The sequence below is a fragment of the Oculina patagonica genome, chromosome 4, assembly GCF_052425735.1.
Source record: "Oculina patagonica isolate OP01 chromosome 4, crgOcupat, whole genome shotgun sequence".
Classification (NCBI taxonomy): domain Eukaryota; kingdom Metazoa; phylum Cnidaria; class Anthozoa; order Scleractinia; family Oculinidae; genus Oculina; species Oculina patagonica.
This window is the reverse complement of record NC_135761.1, coordinates 61,995,691-62,012,585: the sequence shown is the minus strand read 5'-3', so window position 1 is coordinate 62,012,585 and position 16,895 is coordinate 61,995,691. Positions and strand designations below refer to the sequence as shown.

At 39.2% G+C, this 16,895-nt stretch overlaps 1 protein-coding gene across 2 annotated transcripts in view; it reads right to left on the bottom strand.

The window, feature by feature from the left end:
• Window positions 1–16,895, bottom strand: part of LOC144650974 (MAM and LDL-receptor class A domain-containing protein 2-like) — a 126,119-nt gene that overhangs the window by 36,089 nt on the left and 73,135 nt on the right. For both annotated transcript variants that reach the window (XM_078510820.1, XM_078510819.1), the window contains exons 77-99: window positions 16,297–16,434; window positions 14,731–14,991; window positions 14,247–14,401; window positions 13,202–13,397; window positions 12,540–12,758; window positions 12,027–12,246; window positions 11,352–11,584; window positions 10,576–10,835; window positions 9,986–10,212; window positions 9,567–9,700; window positions 9,177–9,436; window positions 8,341–8,440; window positions 7,611–7,886; window positions 6,855–7,064; window positions 5,990–6,176; window positions 5,251–5,486; window positions 4,492–4,758; window positions 3,758–4,009; window positions 2,555–2,772; window positions 1,887–2,079; window positions 1,277–1,462; window positions 743–832; window positions 117–445 (exon numbers count right to left, since the gene is read on the bottom strand). In XM_078510820.1, the coding sequence (XP_078366946.1) occupies window positions 117–445; window positions 743–832; window positions 1,277–1,462; window positions 1,887–2,079; window positions 2,555–2,772; window positions 3,758–4,009; window positions 4,492–4,758; window positions 5,251–5,486; window positions 5,990–6,176; window positions 6,855–7,064; window positions 7,611–7,886; window positions 8,341–8,440; window positions 9,177–9,436; window positions 9,567–9,700; window positions 9,986–10,212; window positions 10,576–10,835; window positions 11,352–11,584; window positions 12,027–12,246; window positions 12,540–12,758; window positions 13,202–13,397; window positions 14,247–14,401; window positions 14,731–14,991; window positions 16,297–16,434 (4,847 nt within the window). The remainder of the gene's footprint in view (window positions 1–116; window positions 446–742; window positions 833–1,276; window positions 1,463–1,886; window positions 2,080–2,554; window positions 2,773–3,757; window positions 4,010–4,491; window positions 4,759–5,250; window positions 5,487–5,989; window positions 6,177–6,854; window positions 7,065–7,610; window positions 7,887–8,340; window positions 8,441–9,176; window positions 9,437–9,566; window positions 9,701–9,985; window positions 10,213–10,575; window positions 10,836–11,351; window positions 11,585–12,026; window positions 12,247–12,539; window positions 12,759–13,201; window positions 13,398–14,246; window positions 14,402–14,730; window positions 14,992–16,296; window positions 16,435–16,895) is intronic.

Here is a 16,895-nt window from a genome sequence, read left to right as displayed (position 1 = left end):
CCAATAAAAGACTTTTGCTCTGTCAATTTAATTAACGAAAATAAATAGCGTTACCTAAAATACCATGACCTACACCCTTTAACAAACCATAAAAGTACCAATAAATGAAATTAAACCTGGAAGTTTTTGTTTGAGGACAACTGCACCACTGCCCTGTTCCACATGGCTCCCTGTGAACCCACTTTGCTCCAGACTTTCTTCTGTGCAGTGCCATTCTGGTAATTCCTGATGTACACAGACAGCGTCTCTGCTGAGTCACCATACATGTGATAAAAGAAGCGCAGTTTGCAGGGTGTTGAACCAGGTGATATTGCCTGGAAGTTTCGGCTCACCATCCATGCCTTGTCGCCATATTTACGTGGCCAAGAGGTTTCAATGTACATGTAGTAACCAGTCTGTGTTGTATGATCTGATGGTGGACCAGTGTTCCATGAGGCTGTTGCACCTGTAGTTTATGAAACACATTGTGGCATTCAACAACTGAAAAAGGATTTTCATGCCATGTTTGGCTGTTGCACCTTGTCAAGCTTTTTAAGCCAACCATGTTTGTGCTTCCTTTAATGCTTGTCAAAATAACGTAACTAATGATTTGGATTTTCCTTAAGATGCTTCTTGTTGTTTTATTTATTTCTTCACTAAACAATCCACATAATAGCTATGTATCACACTGTAATATCAGTAACATGCAGTATTTGTCTGTATCACTGTGAATGGTTATCACTCCTTCTCATCATGTACTTACCCCGCCTTCGCAACCAATTGAAGTCATCCTCTGTACTCTGGGTCCAATCACAAGGTCCTTGAGTAAAGTCACATCGTGTGGCGTAAGCACCTATGAATGGAAACATAGAGCAGGTATGAAGTTGGTACTTTGGGGCACAAACTAAGTAGACAAGATCCTAAAATTAATGCAGTCAAATTATGTTTTAAGGACGCCCATTTAAAATGGACACGTTTTGTGGTCCTCATGGTGTCTACACAAAAATGGTTTGAAAAAAGGCTTCGTTGGGGTATGTTAGGTTTCGGGAAGGGTAAAAGGTTTTGTTAAGTTAATTTTAAGTAAGGGCACAAATACTATTTCAAAAAATTATTAGGCAAACCTTGTCATTCATATGACATTTGACAAAATCTTGATATAATTATGCAAAAAAAAATATTTTACATCAGGCGCCCCAATACCGGGGGAGGCAAACGCAAAGTTATCAACAATTTTAAAAAGGTCAGCATGGCTACATTGCACTACGATTTTCTAACCAAAGAACACAAATTGCCATACCACAAGCAGCTTCATCAGAGTTGTCACCACAGTCGTCATTGTAATCACAGACGTAATCATTCTTGACACAGGATTTTCGTGTGCAGGTGAATTCTGGACAGCTGTTTGCAACTGGGGGAAGTGCGCAATCAACAAACTGAATATCATCCACAGCTATGTCTCCACGGAATGATCGGCCGCGGGTACCTAACAACACAACAAGGATGAGATTTACCTTATAATGGATATACACGTAGAGATAGAATTGTACTTCTCCTTTAATGCAACAATATCACGTTTGAGGTTAACATCCTTCCTGCATTTTGCTTTGTTGTCCCGAAACAGCCAGTTAGGTATACTTTTATAAAAGATGTAGTGCGGTGGAATAATTAAAATCTTCTCAGTGAATGGCCTGCTAAAAAGTATTTCTAAAGCAATAGATGACTTTATCTTAAAACTTTCACTGAGTCATTAACTCAAAGCATCAAATGAGTTCTTCAGTATTTCCTATACTGTTGAGCAACATATTGACTCAGTATGAGGATCATGAAAAGCGTTTAACCCCAGTCCTTCTTTTTTAAAAAAAAAAAAAAACTACAACAACAATAACAACAACAACAAGCGTTCTCACCTTGGATGACAACTTGGAAAGGCTGGATCTTCTTTCCAATTCCCACAGTTCCTTGCTTCCAGACATTGCCCTTGCTACCAGACTTCCTCCACCAAAGAGTCAATCTATTGCTTACATTGAGGTACACATTAAGAGAGCCGATGGAAGAACCATACATGTGGTACCAGAATGTCATCTTGCAGTTAGCATGAGCCTGGTAAATAGAATAAAGTATTTACAGACAATTCCTACTTTATAGAAAGTTCGAGTTGTACTGGGAGATATTGGCCTTAGGTCTAAAAGGGACTATGTCACGGATTTTAACAGATTTCTGAACAGCCAAAATATATTAATATATTATCTTTGTGTCGTAGGAAACATAAAAATAATGGTCCATTTTTATTAACAACTGCTATTTTACAGCACTATAACTGTTTAAAAGCGCGTTTGGCTGCGGATGGCTCCGATGAAAATGAATTTTAATTTGAAAACGTGGTCCCTTTAATAGGACAGCTAAGCATAGAATTAAGAGAAAAGGCCGATATTACTATCAGGTATTAGGTGTGTTACGAAAACAGTTATTATTAAGGATGACGCTTCTGAGCAACAAACAGTTTTGTATATCACTTTGCTTATTTCTCAGCTGTACAACAAGTAAACTATTCTAATGTTCAAACAAAATTCCCTACCTTTTTAAATTGAGGACTGACCAGCCTGGCACGGTCACCAACAGAGCCAAATGATGTCTCAATGTACATGTAATAACCTTGGTTTGTTCCAGTTGTGTGATCAACAGAAGGACCTGTTCCAATACTTGGCGTTCTACCGTTCTTACGCTTCCAGTCAAAGTTGTCTTTATCTGTATTCACCCAGCCACACTGGTTTTTCTCATATGTGCACTTGGCAGCTGTTGAGAGACAAAGAAATTTTCTATGACATTTTTGTCGGAAAAAGAGTTACATGAATATGTATAACGTGGAACATGATAGTAATACAGGTAAAAAAGTCATTTGTACATACAACTCAAGGACCTAAGCCTAAAGGTGCAAACAACTGTCCAATCCGTGTTCGTTAGCCATAAAATTGTACAAGATCTTTAAGTTCAAGAGACGAAGCCACCGATCGTCAACCAACAACACGTTGCGTATCGTTTTCAATGTGACCCGTGTGATGCGGGTTATGTACGGAATACGAGCGGAAACTTACACACACGTGTGGAAGGACATAAACAACAGTCATCGTCCATATATAAGCACAAGCAAGGTCCCTAAAGACCTGCTTATGTTCTTGAAAAATATAGGAATTAATTTGATTACTTAGCGCACGAGATGCTATTCATCGGACAACTCAAACCAACTCTCAACGTGCAATCACATTCAATACGTGCAAAAGTAATTCTGTAATTTAACCTTGCATGCTTTATTATGTAAATTTAGCGTAACATTTTTTTGAACTGGCAGAATTTGTAACCTCTATACACTTTGTTTGGCATTCATTTACTGTTTATTTGTACATGTGAGAGCTTAAATAACAAGCACACTGTAGTAGGTATTCTGAGCAGCTACTTTGCAATTCAATGTAAAAATACAATTGCAAAAGAAACACTAGGTTTTGAAAATATGAGGGCTTATCTCAGACTAAACATATTTATGATATGTTTTCTTAAGTGATCTTTCACTTTCTGACAGATTATGTGTGATTTATATATAAAAATATTTTCCAGTGCATCAAGAGTTCATTACAGAGCCAAACAAACATCAATGTACCGGTACACCGTTATTTACACTGGATTGCAAAATGCAAGTTGCTTCTTCCAAAAAAATATACAAGTACTGCAATATGTTTCCCTTTGCTCTCAAGATGCATAGAAATTTGTTAACAGTGTTACTTACGGCAAGTTCTTTCATCAGAGCCATCAGCACAATCTAAGTTGAAGTCACAGACTTGTCCAAGTTGAATACATTTGCCATCACTGACACAAGCAAACTGAGATGCTTTGCAGTTGTTGGGGGCTGCTGTGGTGACTGGTGCAACAGTAGAACCTGGCACTGGCAATGATCCACTAAACAATGAACAGCTTGGCTTGAGAGCAATGCTGAGATCATCAATAGCAATGTCGCCCTTGTAGCCCTTGCCTCTGATAGCTAGAACAAACCACAAAGACAGTCACATTAATACCGAATGTAACAATCACATACCTTACAGCCAGGGTAAAGGTGATTGGTAAACTGGGAGTAGCCTGCAATCAAGCTCTCCTGGGGGGGACTCCTAAGAGAACTTGCTTCAAGGCAAGACTGGGAGCATTAGTGGAAGTGCATGGCTGTTTGATTAAGATGTTATACACTGGTAAACCACAACAACAACAAAACAAACTAACAAACAACCTCTTGGCATCAACATTAAGTCTGCGTCCGAGCCAAGAGGCCCACACAGCTGGTTTATGTAGCACTAAGCGTCTAGGAGTACTGCTACTCCTACCTAAATGGAAAGCCAGTCCATCGCAGGGTCCCCCCCCCCCCCCAGCAGTATATTCGCCAATACCCATTTATACACCTGGGTGGATAGAGGCACCGTGAGAGTATAGTGTAACAACATCACAAGTCACAAAATCGCCAGTTTCACTAACCTTCAATGACAACTTGGTATGGCTGATTGCCATTGCTCAGTTGAACCTCTTGTCGCTTCCAGTTATCTCCAACATTGCCAGATACATTTGCAACTTTCGTCAGTGGGCCATTTGACGTGGTGCGCATATACACCACAAGTGCATTGACATGCTGTCCAAACATGTGATAGAACATGCGCAGAGTACACTGCCCTGTAAGGTTCGGGCTGCCCAGTCTGGCACGGTCACCAAACTTCTGTCCAGAGGTCTCGATATACAAATAGTAGCCTGAAAGTAAATTGGAAATATTGTCTCAAGCACTGATATTTCTAATAAAATTAATTTGACGTCTATTGAGTTTCGTTTTCATTTTGACAAATACATACTCAAGGACAAGCATAGCATCTTGCAACAAATTGAATTTTTTCACTTTACTCATATAATTACTCTAAAAAGAACAGGTAAAAATGTGTGTGCTGCACGATAGTTTGACTTGCACATTTAAGACTGATGCTGCCTGTGATGATGCTTCTTTCCTCTATTCAGTGCAGTGCAAAATTGAACTCTCAATCAAAATACGTTTCTGCATTATTTGCAGACGACTCTATTCGGCATGATCAATTGCCAGAACATGCTGATTTCCGTAGACAGCATTCAAATACAGGTTGTTTTTTTGTGGTCATTTTCTTCCTGTTTGATGGACTCTCTATCAGTTAGCAGCAGAAGCATCTGTTTCAACAGGTTAACGCTAGCTCTATAGGGTGGGGTTTGAATTCTTACCGGCCTGGGTACCCAGAGTATGATCTCTTGCTGGCCCAGTTGAGACTGATGGAGTCTGTCCTTTCCTTCTCGTCCAGTTGAATTCATCATCAGTTTGCTGTTTCCATGTGCACAGGTCTTTTTCAAAGTTACAGCGTGCCAAGTAACTACTGCATGTGCTTTCATCAGAGTTGTCACCACAATCATCGGAAAAGTCACAGAGCAGAGTCTTCTTGATACAAGCACCATTTGAGCACCTTATCACAAACACAACTCACAGGTCAATGCACTTCGTAAGAGAAATAGGAGTTGAAGCATATAAAAGACAGGATGCAAGCTAATACCCAAGGACTACAACCTTAGTCAAAACGTCTTGTGACACATGTTGAAACAGGGCGCAAAAACACTCTTTGCTAATCTAGACCTTACCCCTAACAGACTAGTTCAGTTACAATTTCCTGACCAGCGCACCCACCCCCAACCGCAAGCTATGCCTGATGTCAAAATTGCACTGGGCGAAGGAAGGTGGGGGAACCTCACTGATGAGCTATTGCATTGGTGTCTTCAGAGTTTTGACCAGGGATGTAGTTAAATATGAAGGGAAATTGCAGCATTTTTGTGTCTTGTTCTGCCATGGCAAATGAGCTTTAGTAAGCTTTAGTTCACGGACCTCTGTTTGTCAGAAACTACAAGGATCACAATATATGTTGGACAAATTTAGGATGCCTTCCTTGCAGTGAAAGGGAATTTTGCAACTCACCTGTGGGTATCTTTTGCTAATGAACCAGAGCATTGAGAGAGCTTCTCGCAGTTGATCATGGAGATAGAATCAATTGCAATGTCACCACTCCACGATATTCCACGTTTTGCTTCAAACTCGATTGTAAAAGGAGACTTCCGGCGTCCAATTGAAACGTATGTATTATACCACTGGTTCCCTTGATTGCCTGTTAAGAATTAAGAAAACAATACCAAGACACTAAGTATAGTTCAACCTGCAGACAAGCAGACACACTTGGGACCTTAGAAAGAGTCTGCTTAGGAGAGGTGTCTGCTTGCTGGTGGTTATCAAATGTAAGTAATTGTATCTCACTGTGACCATGCCTGATTTTCAGCTTAGAGGAGCTGTCTGCCTTCGCAAGGGGCCCGTCTGGCTGTCCGTTTGATATTCAGAGCTAAAAATAATATCCTGGTTTATATGGTATGAGGTAGATTATATGTATGAGTGTGCCTTTAATTAACAAAAGTAAATTATCCCACAGACCAAGATATTTGTGTCTATTTGTCCAATGATAATCGATTTATATATCGCATTTTCCATATGTGTACACATACTGTAATTTACTACACACAAAGGCCAGACCACAACACCGGGAGCTTCAAGCCCTACTATTTGCAAACAATGTGTAGGTTCTTTAACGTCCAAGTGACTGTTATGGACGATATTTTGACTGTAAATATGTCATTTTTAGCACCATAGACTCTTTTCTCTCAAAAGCAGACATGATGTGTGGCACTGACATGGAATGCAGGTTAAGACACTCTTCTAATTTGAAAGTCGTAATCTTTGAGAGTATGGCTAATCTTTTTAAGGTAACATAATGTACATGTGTAAGTGTACAAACCACTAAGAGTCCACATCCTGGTCCTACTGCTGCCATCATTGAGGTACACGGTCAAACTGCCGATAGTGGATCCATACATGTGGTACGAGAATTTAAGCTGGCAAGTGTTGCCTGGTATTCCTGGCAAGTATGTTGACTGGTATTGTGGACTTACGAGAATAGCTTTGTTTCCTATCAGGCCAGTTGATGTCTCGATGTACAAGTAGTAACCTGTTATCAAAAACAACAGAAACCGTAAGAAGGAACTTTTCTCAATTAAAAAAAAGTAGGGATTACATTTCGAGGTTGTTGACAAATCCCAAAAGTAGCAACCAGCTGAAAGTAACAATAGCACAAGTAACTGGCGTTGATATAAAACGAACAATGGAGATAACAGACACGGCGTTTGTATTAGATGACCCTTACACCAAGTATGTTACGGATGTAATATAAATTCATTTTAACAAGAAATCTTAATCTTCATCTCACAAATGTCAAACCATTTTTATCTTTTTAACATGGATTGACCCACATATGGTACACGTTTTAGCTAGGGTCGCAGGTTTCGGCTTTCAGCTTTTGGGTACAAAAGAAGCAATAGGTTAAAGCCTAAGTCTGAAAGTAATGAGGGTCTTTATTTTTCAGAAGAGTACAAATATTGCATTGGTTTTGAATGTTGACTATTGACATTTCAAGCAACCTGAAAAGCTGAAAATGAGAACCACTGCAAAACTTTCTATTATGCAAATTGCAAAATCTAAAAACAGTTGAGCTAACCATTGGCGTTTTTGTCAGCATCCACACATGGACCTGTATTAGAACTTCCAGTGCAGCCTTTATGTCGTCTCCAGTCAAAATTGTCTAGGTTGGAATTACTCCAGCCACACATGTCTTTACTGAAATCACATGGATAGCCACAAGAATTCTCGTCAGAGTTGTCTTGGCAGTCTTTGTTGAAATCGCACTTCTTTTTAATGTCAATAGAGCTTGGAGAGCCACTCTTGCATTTAAATCGTGTAGCAGATGTTGGAGTAGGAGATGGTGTTGGTAATCCTGAAAAACAAATATCAAATTGCTAATCAGCTCACGGAAAATACACAACTTGGTAAGATTGTATATCTTTTTCCTACCCTCTCCACCAACCTTCCCAAATAAAGATCTACTAATGTGCCACATGGCACATAAGTACGTAAAGCATGGGAGGCAATCCAGCAGGTTTGAAAGTTTGATTACAAGCAAGCACTTACCAGGAAGTTTCACCAACAACACACTACATGCTAAAAAGTTACATGTTACAAAGATGGGCTTTGCAGGAACTACGGATGGCAATCACTTAGCAAGAAAAAGTGTTGTTCAGCTAGTGGCACTCATCGATCTGACATGTTGCAAAGTTTTGTTGTGTAAATGATTTGGCAACCACTAAGCACGGAAAATTCCACTAAGAAAACACTAAGATCTAACATGTTACGAAGTTTGGTGGTGTTAATTGTGTTTGGCAAACACTTACCAGGAATAGTGCCGCCAACAACACAGTTATCAGTAAATGAAATGTCATCAATGGCAATGTCTCCTTGATATGATGTACCGACAACTGCTTCAAAAACAACCTGTGGACAGTAATAATTTTGTTACCAGTAAAGTAAAGGCAAACAAAACCAAACGCTCTAAACGTACAAATGAAGTGACAATTTTAGCTAAGACTGTTTTCAAGGTATGGATAATTAATAGGTTTTTGGTAGCGAAAATTGTGCAATTGAAAATGATTTCACACAATTGTGAAGCCAATGGCAGTTATGGGTAATTGTGAAGAACAGCTCCCGCTAATCGACTGTCGGTCAACTGTCGGCCGACAGGTTACCACAGACTACCAACAGCCCACCGACAGGTTACCAACAGTTTCCCAAAACAGAAATTTTACTGTAAAACTGAGCAGTAAACACAGAAAATAACCCGACACAGAAAGACGACCGACAAATGACCAACAGTCGACCGACAGTCGGTTAGCGGGGGCTGTTCTTCATGTGGCATTTCGAGCTACACCTTTACAGCTCAGTTGGTATCTATATTATTTGCACCGGTATTGCAAGGGTAGCTGGTTTGAATCATACTCATCAAAGCCTTGAAGTTGTGTTAAAACTACAAAGATCACTTTCACTTCTGTTGATTATCTTCATTTCGATGTAATTTTTTTTTTCTGTGAAATTCTGAATGAATAGGCTAGGAATATATTAGAAGAATGAGTAGAATAAGACATCACACAGATGACAGAAGAGGCTTGAAGAGCGAAACATAGATTGAACTACCACGATTCAACAGTTTCATACACATTCTTGCTGAGCTTACCTGGAAGTTCTGCGAGACACTTATACTAACTGTTGCCTTCACCCATTTGTCCCCTTGGTTTCCTGTTTGTGTCCAAATTTTATTCATTGGTCCGGTAGTGCTTGTTCTGGTGTAGACATTCAGCGTTCCAATATGGCTACCATACATGTGATAAAAGAATCTCAGCTGGCACGTGCTTGTAGATGTAAAGACAGCACTTCCCAGCATGGCATTGTCACCCTTTTTACGTGGCGATGATGACTCAATGTACATGTAATAGCCTGTCAAACCAAAGACAAAACAATGTTTATCAGTGTTTGTGGTGAAACGTACGCCATGCTGTTGGTCTTGCTAAGAAGGTAACTCTCCTCAGATGTAAAACAACAAAACGGCTTTATTCTGGTCCCTTACCATTGGCCATTTTTGTGGTGTGATCATATGATGGGCCTGTTCCATAGGACCCTGTTCGTCCTGCTTGTCTCTTCCAGTTAAACTTATCATTTGCTAGCTGCATGTAGTCACAGATGCCTGCCTCAAAGTTGCATCTGCACAATAAACAGACATAGTAAATAAAAGGAGAAGTTCTGTACTTTCAAGAATTCTTACATATTGACAAGAACAGCTCATGAAAACCACAAAACAAAATTAATGTCTTTACTGAAGCAATTGAGCACCTAAACCACTTAACCCTGCCGCGGTCCCTTTCTGGGACTATCCCCACAATCGTAAGTGGTGGTGTGAGCTTCCCTAACTATGCACGGAATTAAGGATACAAACAATTTTTGTTGGCAACTTCGAGATGAGGATTGACGATTGTATTTAGTACATACCTATTGTATTTACTACAGGTGGAATTCCTCTCTTCTGAGCCGTCACAGCAGTCTGGTTCAAAATCGCACTTAGCTGATGAGCTAATGCAGTGTCCACTGTCACACTTGAATGTATTCCCGCTGCAGCTGCTAGGTGGCAAAGGCTGCATGCAGTTTTCAAAACTAACATCATCCACAGCTATATCGCCAAGAGTTCCACCAGAGTAATGTTTGGCCATAATGACCATCTGTGAAGAAAGCAATGGAGATTTATAAGATGTACATTTTCACTGAAATACACAAGGAAGCATTTAAGTGAGCAACTTTATCAATGGAAGGTAACACATGACAGTAAAAAGTGATGAACTAGTGACCCTCTAAAATAACAATAGTCTACAAAATGCGGTCTAAAATATATTGTTCATTCTACCATTCCAATCTGTCAAGAACACCACACAGATGTCTTAAGATGTACTCACGTAATTACAAAAATATTTTGCTATGAAAAATAACTTATATGGGAAGAATAAACATTGGCAATAGCGCACTACAGATTTGCGACAACCACCAGGCAACAAGGCAGGGTTTGTTATAGAGATGCAGTCACTGACCTGGAAATCATTTGCACACTTTGGAACTTTCACCACTCCCTGCCTCCACTGGTTTCCCTTGTTGCCAAAGATATTAAACAGTTGCCTGTCACGTGAATTCCTGCGATAATAGACCTGAAGGTATCCAATGTTAGGACCCCACATGTGATACCAGAACTTGAATGTACACGATTTACCAGCCTGCCTGAAGAATGGACTGATCAAGTGTGCGTCGGCAAAGAAGCTTGTGCGATTGGTTACTTCCGTGTACACATAGTAACCTGAAACATAAGTGCAGGAATGGTGCTAAGCATTTGCATTCATGCATGTGTACAATGTTTTACCAAGCCTGCAAACAAGAGCAAGTCACTCCAATTTAGTTTTCCCTATTCTTAACTTCTATTGCCACCATTTTAGATAGTGATAGAACGTCATGATGTTCCGAGTCGCTTGTTAGCCTGGTACCTAGAATTTCAACTAGACCAATATACCAATATTTGCATCCAGTTGACCAACTGTTAGACAGACTGTTCAACTAACCAAAGCTAGCTCAAAATAAGGAGCAAAAATACCACATTTATAGGAACATGAAACAAGCATACACACTGCAGAGAGTCATAGTAAACCCAGGATGCCGGCTGAAGCCAGTGGACTGCATTGGTTTGCACCAATCAGCAGACATTTAACTAGACCTTGGTGCATCACAACTCTTGAGTAAAGCTTACAAATAGGCAAGATCTGATAAAATGATAATCCTGTTCCATCCTGCATAATAAAACGTACGAAATAACACAAACCTGCTGATGTGTTGTAGGTGTGGTCTGTAGAAGGCCCAGTGAATTTTGAAGGAGTGGGGCCCTTGTTACGAATCCAGTCATAATGATCTCCAACTTGAGCATTCACCCATTTGCAGTAGCCTTTCTCAAAGTTACACGTTGAAGGGCAGTTCGCCTCATCTGACTTGTCTGAGCAGTCAGTACGGAAATCACAAACTTTGTTGATGTCGATACATTGTGAATTACTAGTACACCTGGTGAACAATTCATCAAGCATCAGCAACTATTTTTCCATTCTTACAAGTTGACAATCATGAAAACTTCATGTGAGCTGATATGTATGGTTCTTTCTGGTCATACATAGGAAATACCAGTAACGCATTTGAGAATAAAGGTCAGCAATAAAAACGAGCTAAAAAATAGGAGCCCACATTTTAACACTGATGCTTGTAATACAGTGAACTCTATTAAAGCAGACACGACTATAAAGCAGACGTCTATGTCTGGTACTTGCAAAATTTCGCTTTTTATTTCTGTAACTGAACTCCGGCAGACAGCTTGAGTTTGTCCCAAGGGTGTGCTCCTTAGAAAGACATCACTATACTTGAAAATAGGGTTTACCTTATGGAGTTGCATGTCGCATCTACATACATGTACAATAGTAAAACCAGCCAACCAACCTAACAACCCACATACCTGAATTGCCCTGAACTACAGCCTGGAGGTGGTGTTCCAGTTGGGGCAATAGGAGAAATGGTTGCCGAGGTGTCTGGCCGACAGCTTGGTGTAAATGAGATGTCATCCAAAGCAATGTCTCCCTGATATCCAGGACCACTCATGCCTTCTATAACAACTTGGTAATTTACTGCACTAACCAGAGGGATCTCTGCGCGTCTCCAGATGTCGCCTTGTGCACCTGCATGGGGAAAACAAATAACACATGAACAGAGCTGAAGCCACCTTGGGACAGAAATAGTTCCCAATTGTGGCTTCTGTAGGGAGTCAGGCGGCCAGATGGAAAAAATAGAAAGAGATGTACATATACATGGCTAACACCATCTTACGTTACAGTTCAAGTCTGCCTGTATGGTCAATAGTCTTTTTACATACATCGCTGATATGACGTAGAACAATTCATATTTATCAGACAATCTGTGACGTGTTAAATTGTTGTGGGAAGTTAAATAGATATCGGCATAGTCTCTTTACCTGTTCTGTTCCAAATGGTCCTCAATGGTCCTGTGACAGATGTCTTAAGCTTGATGCTCAGTGTATCGACATCCTGACCAAACATGTGATACCAGAAGCGCATATAGCAGCTGTCATTCTGTCCAGAGGGTCTGAAAGTGACGCTGCTCAAGCGAGCAGTTTCGTTTGCTTTTCTTGGTGATGAAGTCTCAATATACACATAGTAACCCTTTGTAGTTCCTAAAAGCGTTTTCAAGAGATCAGTATATTTTCTTATGGTAAAACACTATTTTAAAAAGGTCTTCTTATGAACAACTGTATTGCATCTAAATTACGTTCATTTCTTTAAATCTACAGAACTAACTTGTCCAGAAGTATTCGTCGCCTTCTTAATGCCCTATGAAACACACTGATGAAAGTTGCTTGCATGAAAATCATCAGGCTAGGCTACCAAGCTCACATGACTAAACGCAACATTTTCATGTTCGTTAAGTTGCACCCATAAAAATTTTGACCAAATTTTATTTACACATGACAACTAGTGCATCCCATTCGTAAGTTGCTTGAAGTTCCTTTAAGCAAGCATTTGACGAGAATTTAGGAAGGGAAATGTGTATTGTTTTCAAAGGCGTGAAACTAACCATGAACAAAGAGAAATTTAATGTTTTCAGATTGAGACTGACCTGTGGTATGATCTCTTCCTGGTCCTGTCAGCCATGATGACGTACCACCACTGTCTCTTGTCCAATCAAAGATGTCATCAGTGTCTTGTGTCCAACTACACAAGTCTTTTTCAAAGTTGCACCTTTCCTTGTATGAGGCACAAGTAGCTGGTAGTTCATCACTCTCGTCACCACAATCATCAGAGAAGTCACAAACCTTCAAAATTGTATTTTAGTCTTAGCAAGTCTGTGTTGAACGCATGTATACATATTCTCACATATGTATAAGCTCAGAAGTCAACGTCATTTTCAAGCATGTAAGGCTCGAACAAATCGTTTTAAACATATTTTTTTTCCTTCTATGTCAAATTTTTAATATAGTTATAATAGATTTTAAAAGTTGTATTTTTAATATAGTTATAATAGATTTTAATAGTTGTATTTTTAATAATTTATCTCTGTAAATTTTTACGCAATTCAGTTTTTAGACTGTCATGTAAGAATATCAATAAACTATCTATCTATCTATCTATTTTATGCATAATCAAGCATTTATTATTATATGTACATGTATGCTGTAGTATAAACAGGTTTCAGTCGTGTAACGTTTATTCCTGTATTAACACAAATTAACACAGTATTTAGCCAGAATTGAGCAAATAACAGACGACATGAGTCCATGGTTAATAGTAAAAAAGGGTCTAGATTGGGAACAAAAGTGGAGCAGTAAAATTCACCAAGTATGGTCACAATGGGTCTGCTAGACTGTCCACAGCCTCTCGATTTTTCAACGCAAAAAAGCAAACGAAGCGAGCGCGCTATTTTTTTTCGCTCCCCGCCCCCCACCCCCTTGCTTCTTCCGTTTTGCGTTGGCGTCCAGTTCTCTTGCCGTTCTCACCCTGTGCTCGTCGATCGAAAAAAGACGAAAAAATAGAGGGCTGTGGACAGTCTATGGGTCTGCATGCAATGGGGCCTGATTGACTACAAAAAATGGTTAGCAACTTATTAACTATGCTCAGATACCATGTTTTTAATGGATAATTAAATAAATGTGATGATGCAGCACCTGGTTGGGTTTGACACAAGATCCTCTGGTACAGCGGTACTCTCCTGAGTTACATGCTCTCAGTGGTGGCAATGCACAGCCTGGGAATGTGATGTCATCAATAGCCATGTCTGCAGCTGATATGAACTTCGATGCAACAAACTGAAGACTGAAATCTAAAGTAATAAAAGCATGTTATTTTGTATCATGGCAACGTCACACAAGAGTAAGGATCAGGAAATAATGCTAAACAACAAATCAACCGATTGTAGAATAAATAAATATGTTGAATGCAATGCTGTAATTTCATAGTAGAACGCTACAACATTACTGAATTTTACCATCATAATGCCATAATTACTAGACCAAATAAGCACTGACCCATACCAATCTTGTCACTCCAAAAAATGTTGACTGTAAATGCCACTTCCTACATTTTAGAAACAACTTAACTGTTTCTTTAAAATTTATGACAAGCGCCCAAGATGTGCTTATTTCTACTAACCTTTATCCAGATGACCCAACCCGACTTGTGCTCTCTTCCATTGGTTTCCTTGGTTGCTTGAGACCTCGAAGACGTTGGATGTTGATCCTTTGTATTTCAGCTTCAAGTAGAGCGATCCTGTAAAGCCACTACTGCTTGCAGTATACATGTGATAATAGAAGCTCACAATGCAGCCTGCTCCAGTTCTGGTCATGTTAGGACTTTGTAATTTTGCATCATCGAAAAAGGAACCAGCGCCAGAATGGACATAAGCATAGTAGCCTTTAATGTGAATAGACGTTATTAAAATCAATGTGATATACATTACAGGTAAACCAAAACAACTTCAATATGACGCTAACACTGATCTCAACCACTTGTCACATTTTACACACAACGTTTAGGCAACAGAAGTTCACTACAATGGGTTCCAAAGGTCACGTCTGTGAATTATAATACAGTAGAACCCTGGTAACTCAAACAACCCCGCTAACACGAACTAACTTCCATTTCCCTTGGACCCACTTTTCAGTCATTTTTACTTGGTTAACTCGAAAACCCACTAACTCGAACGGTTTTTTATTTCCCTTCAGAGTTTGAGTTACCGGGGTTCAACTGTAAGTAGATTTAGATCCATTTTGTTTGTTCTTTTATTCAAGGTTTGTTGACTGCATGTGATTGTGATTACGATCCAATTCAGAGTTCACATAATTTTGAAAAATGAAAAAGGCCTTGGAACCCTTCAAGTTGGCAGTTTCAAATAACATGTTACCGTTGAAAGTACCATGAAAATATTTCTTAAAAAGATTTGTCTGAAAATTATTTGCACATCATCATGTTCAACCTTCATTTAAACACGATCAGGTTTTAAGCACAATGCTTGTGGGGTCGTGTGCTAATCTGATATATTAAATACATTTCATTATTAAATACACATATTAATACATTATCTTACCTTTTGAGTTGTTAAAAATAGCTTTATAACTGAATGGTAATGATAATTCTATATTTATCCACTGGAAAAGCCAAAGTAGTAAAAGATATGCATGCATGCTACCTTAGTTGATATTTCAGTATATAAATGGACAGACAAGACTGACTTTGTGAAATGAACATTAAGATGGTTTCCACCCAACATTCGAGCAATACAGGCAAAAAAATTAATAAAGTTACCAAAGAGATCTCATAGCATGGTAACAATTTAAGTGCAGCTAACAAAAACCTGCCAAAACTTTAGCACTCAAGCTGACCCCGCGAGAGAAAAATGGATTTGAAATTACCTATATTTCAGTTAAAACGGACGTTTCACGCCAGTTCAAAACAAAATGGCGCGTGTTTGGAACATTTTAACGAGATTTGACTTTAATTTTCTCGAGAATGCTTTAGAATTTAATTACGAGGTCACTAAGACAAATGGATTTCAGTAAGATGTTTTAAATAGTATACAAAATGTTGCCGTGCTATGAGCAGATTTTTGGTACTTAATTTTTGCACTCATTGCTCGAACTTTCAGCGGAAACCGTCTTAATTTTCTATTTCTCTTTCTTGTAAATTCTTAAGCAAGAAACAATCTAAATTATAACTTACATGAAGCATTGTTACAGGTGTGGTCGACGCTGGGTCCAGTTCCTGCAGTAACGGTGGCACCCTTGTTTCTGTCCCAAATGTATTTACCTGTGCTAACGTCTTTCCAGCCACAAAGACCCGGTTCAAACGTACAGGGACCTAGGGACAAGTAATTGATCACTATTATACAATTGAAATACAAGACTACCAAGTAACAACAACAACCACTGGGATGATCTATATCGGTGTAAAAAAAGGGAAGGAATTAAGTCAAAGGTACTCCATTTTAAGCACATGCTGTGAAAATGGCTGGAACAAATTTTAGTTCATTAAAACGATGTATAACAGGATGTATTAATAAATAACTGTTTTGAAGCCTTTTTTACCGATGGATATACTCACCACTTTCTGTAAGGTTAGCTAAGCTTGGCGCCTTGTTTGCTACGTATCAGTAATAATCCAAGTGATTGTGGGATAGAGCAGTTTTCAATTGAGTGTCATAAAACCAAAACCAAAGTTATTACTCTAGCCAATCACAAAGGACACAGACAATCCAGTGAACCAATCAAAACTCGAAGCAAATACATGTAGCTGGCACAAAGCGCGGGAAAACGTGCGCG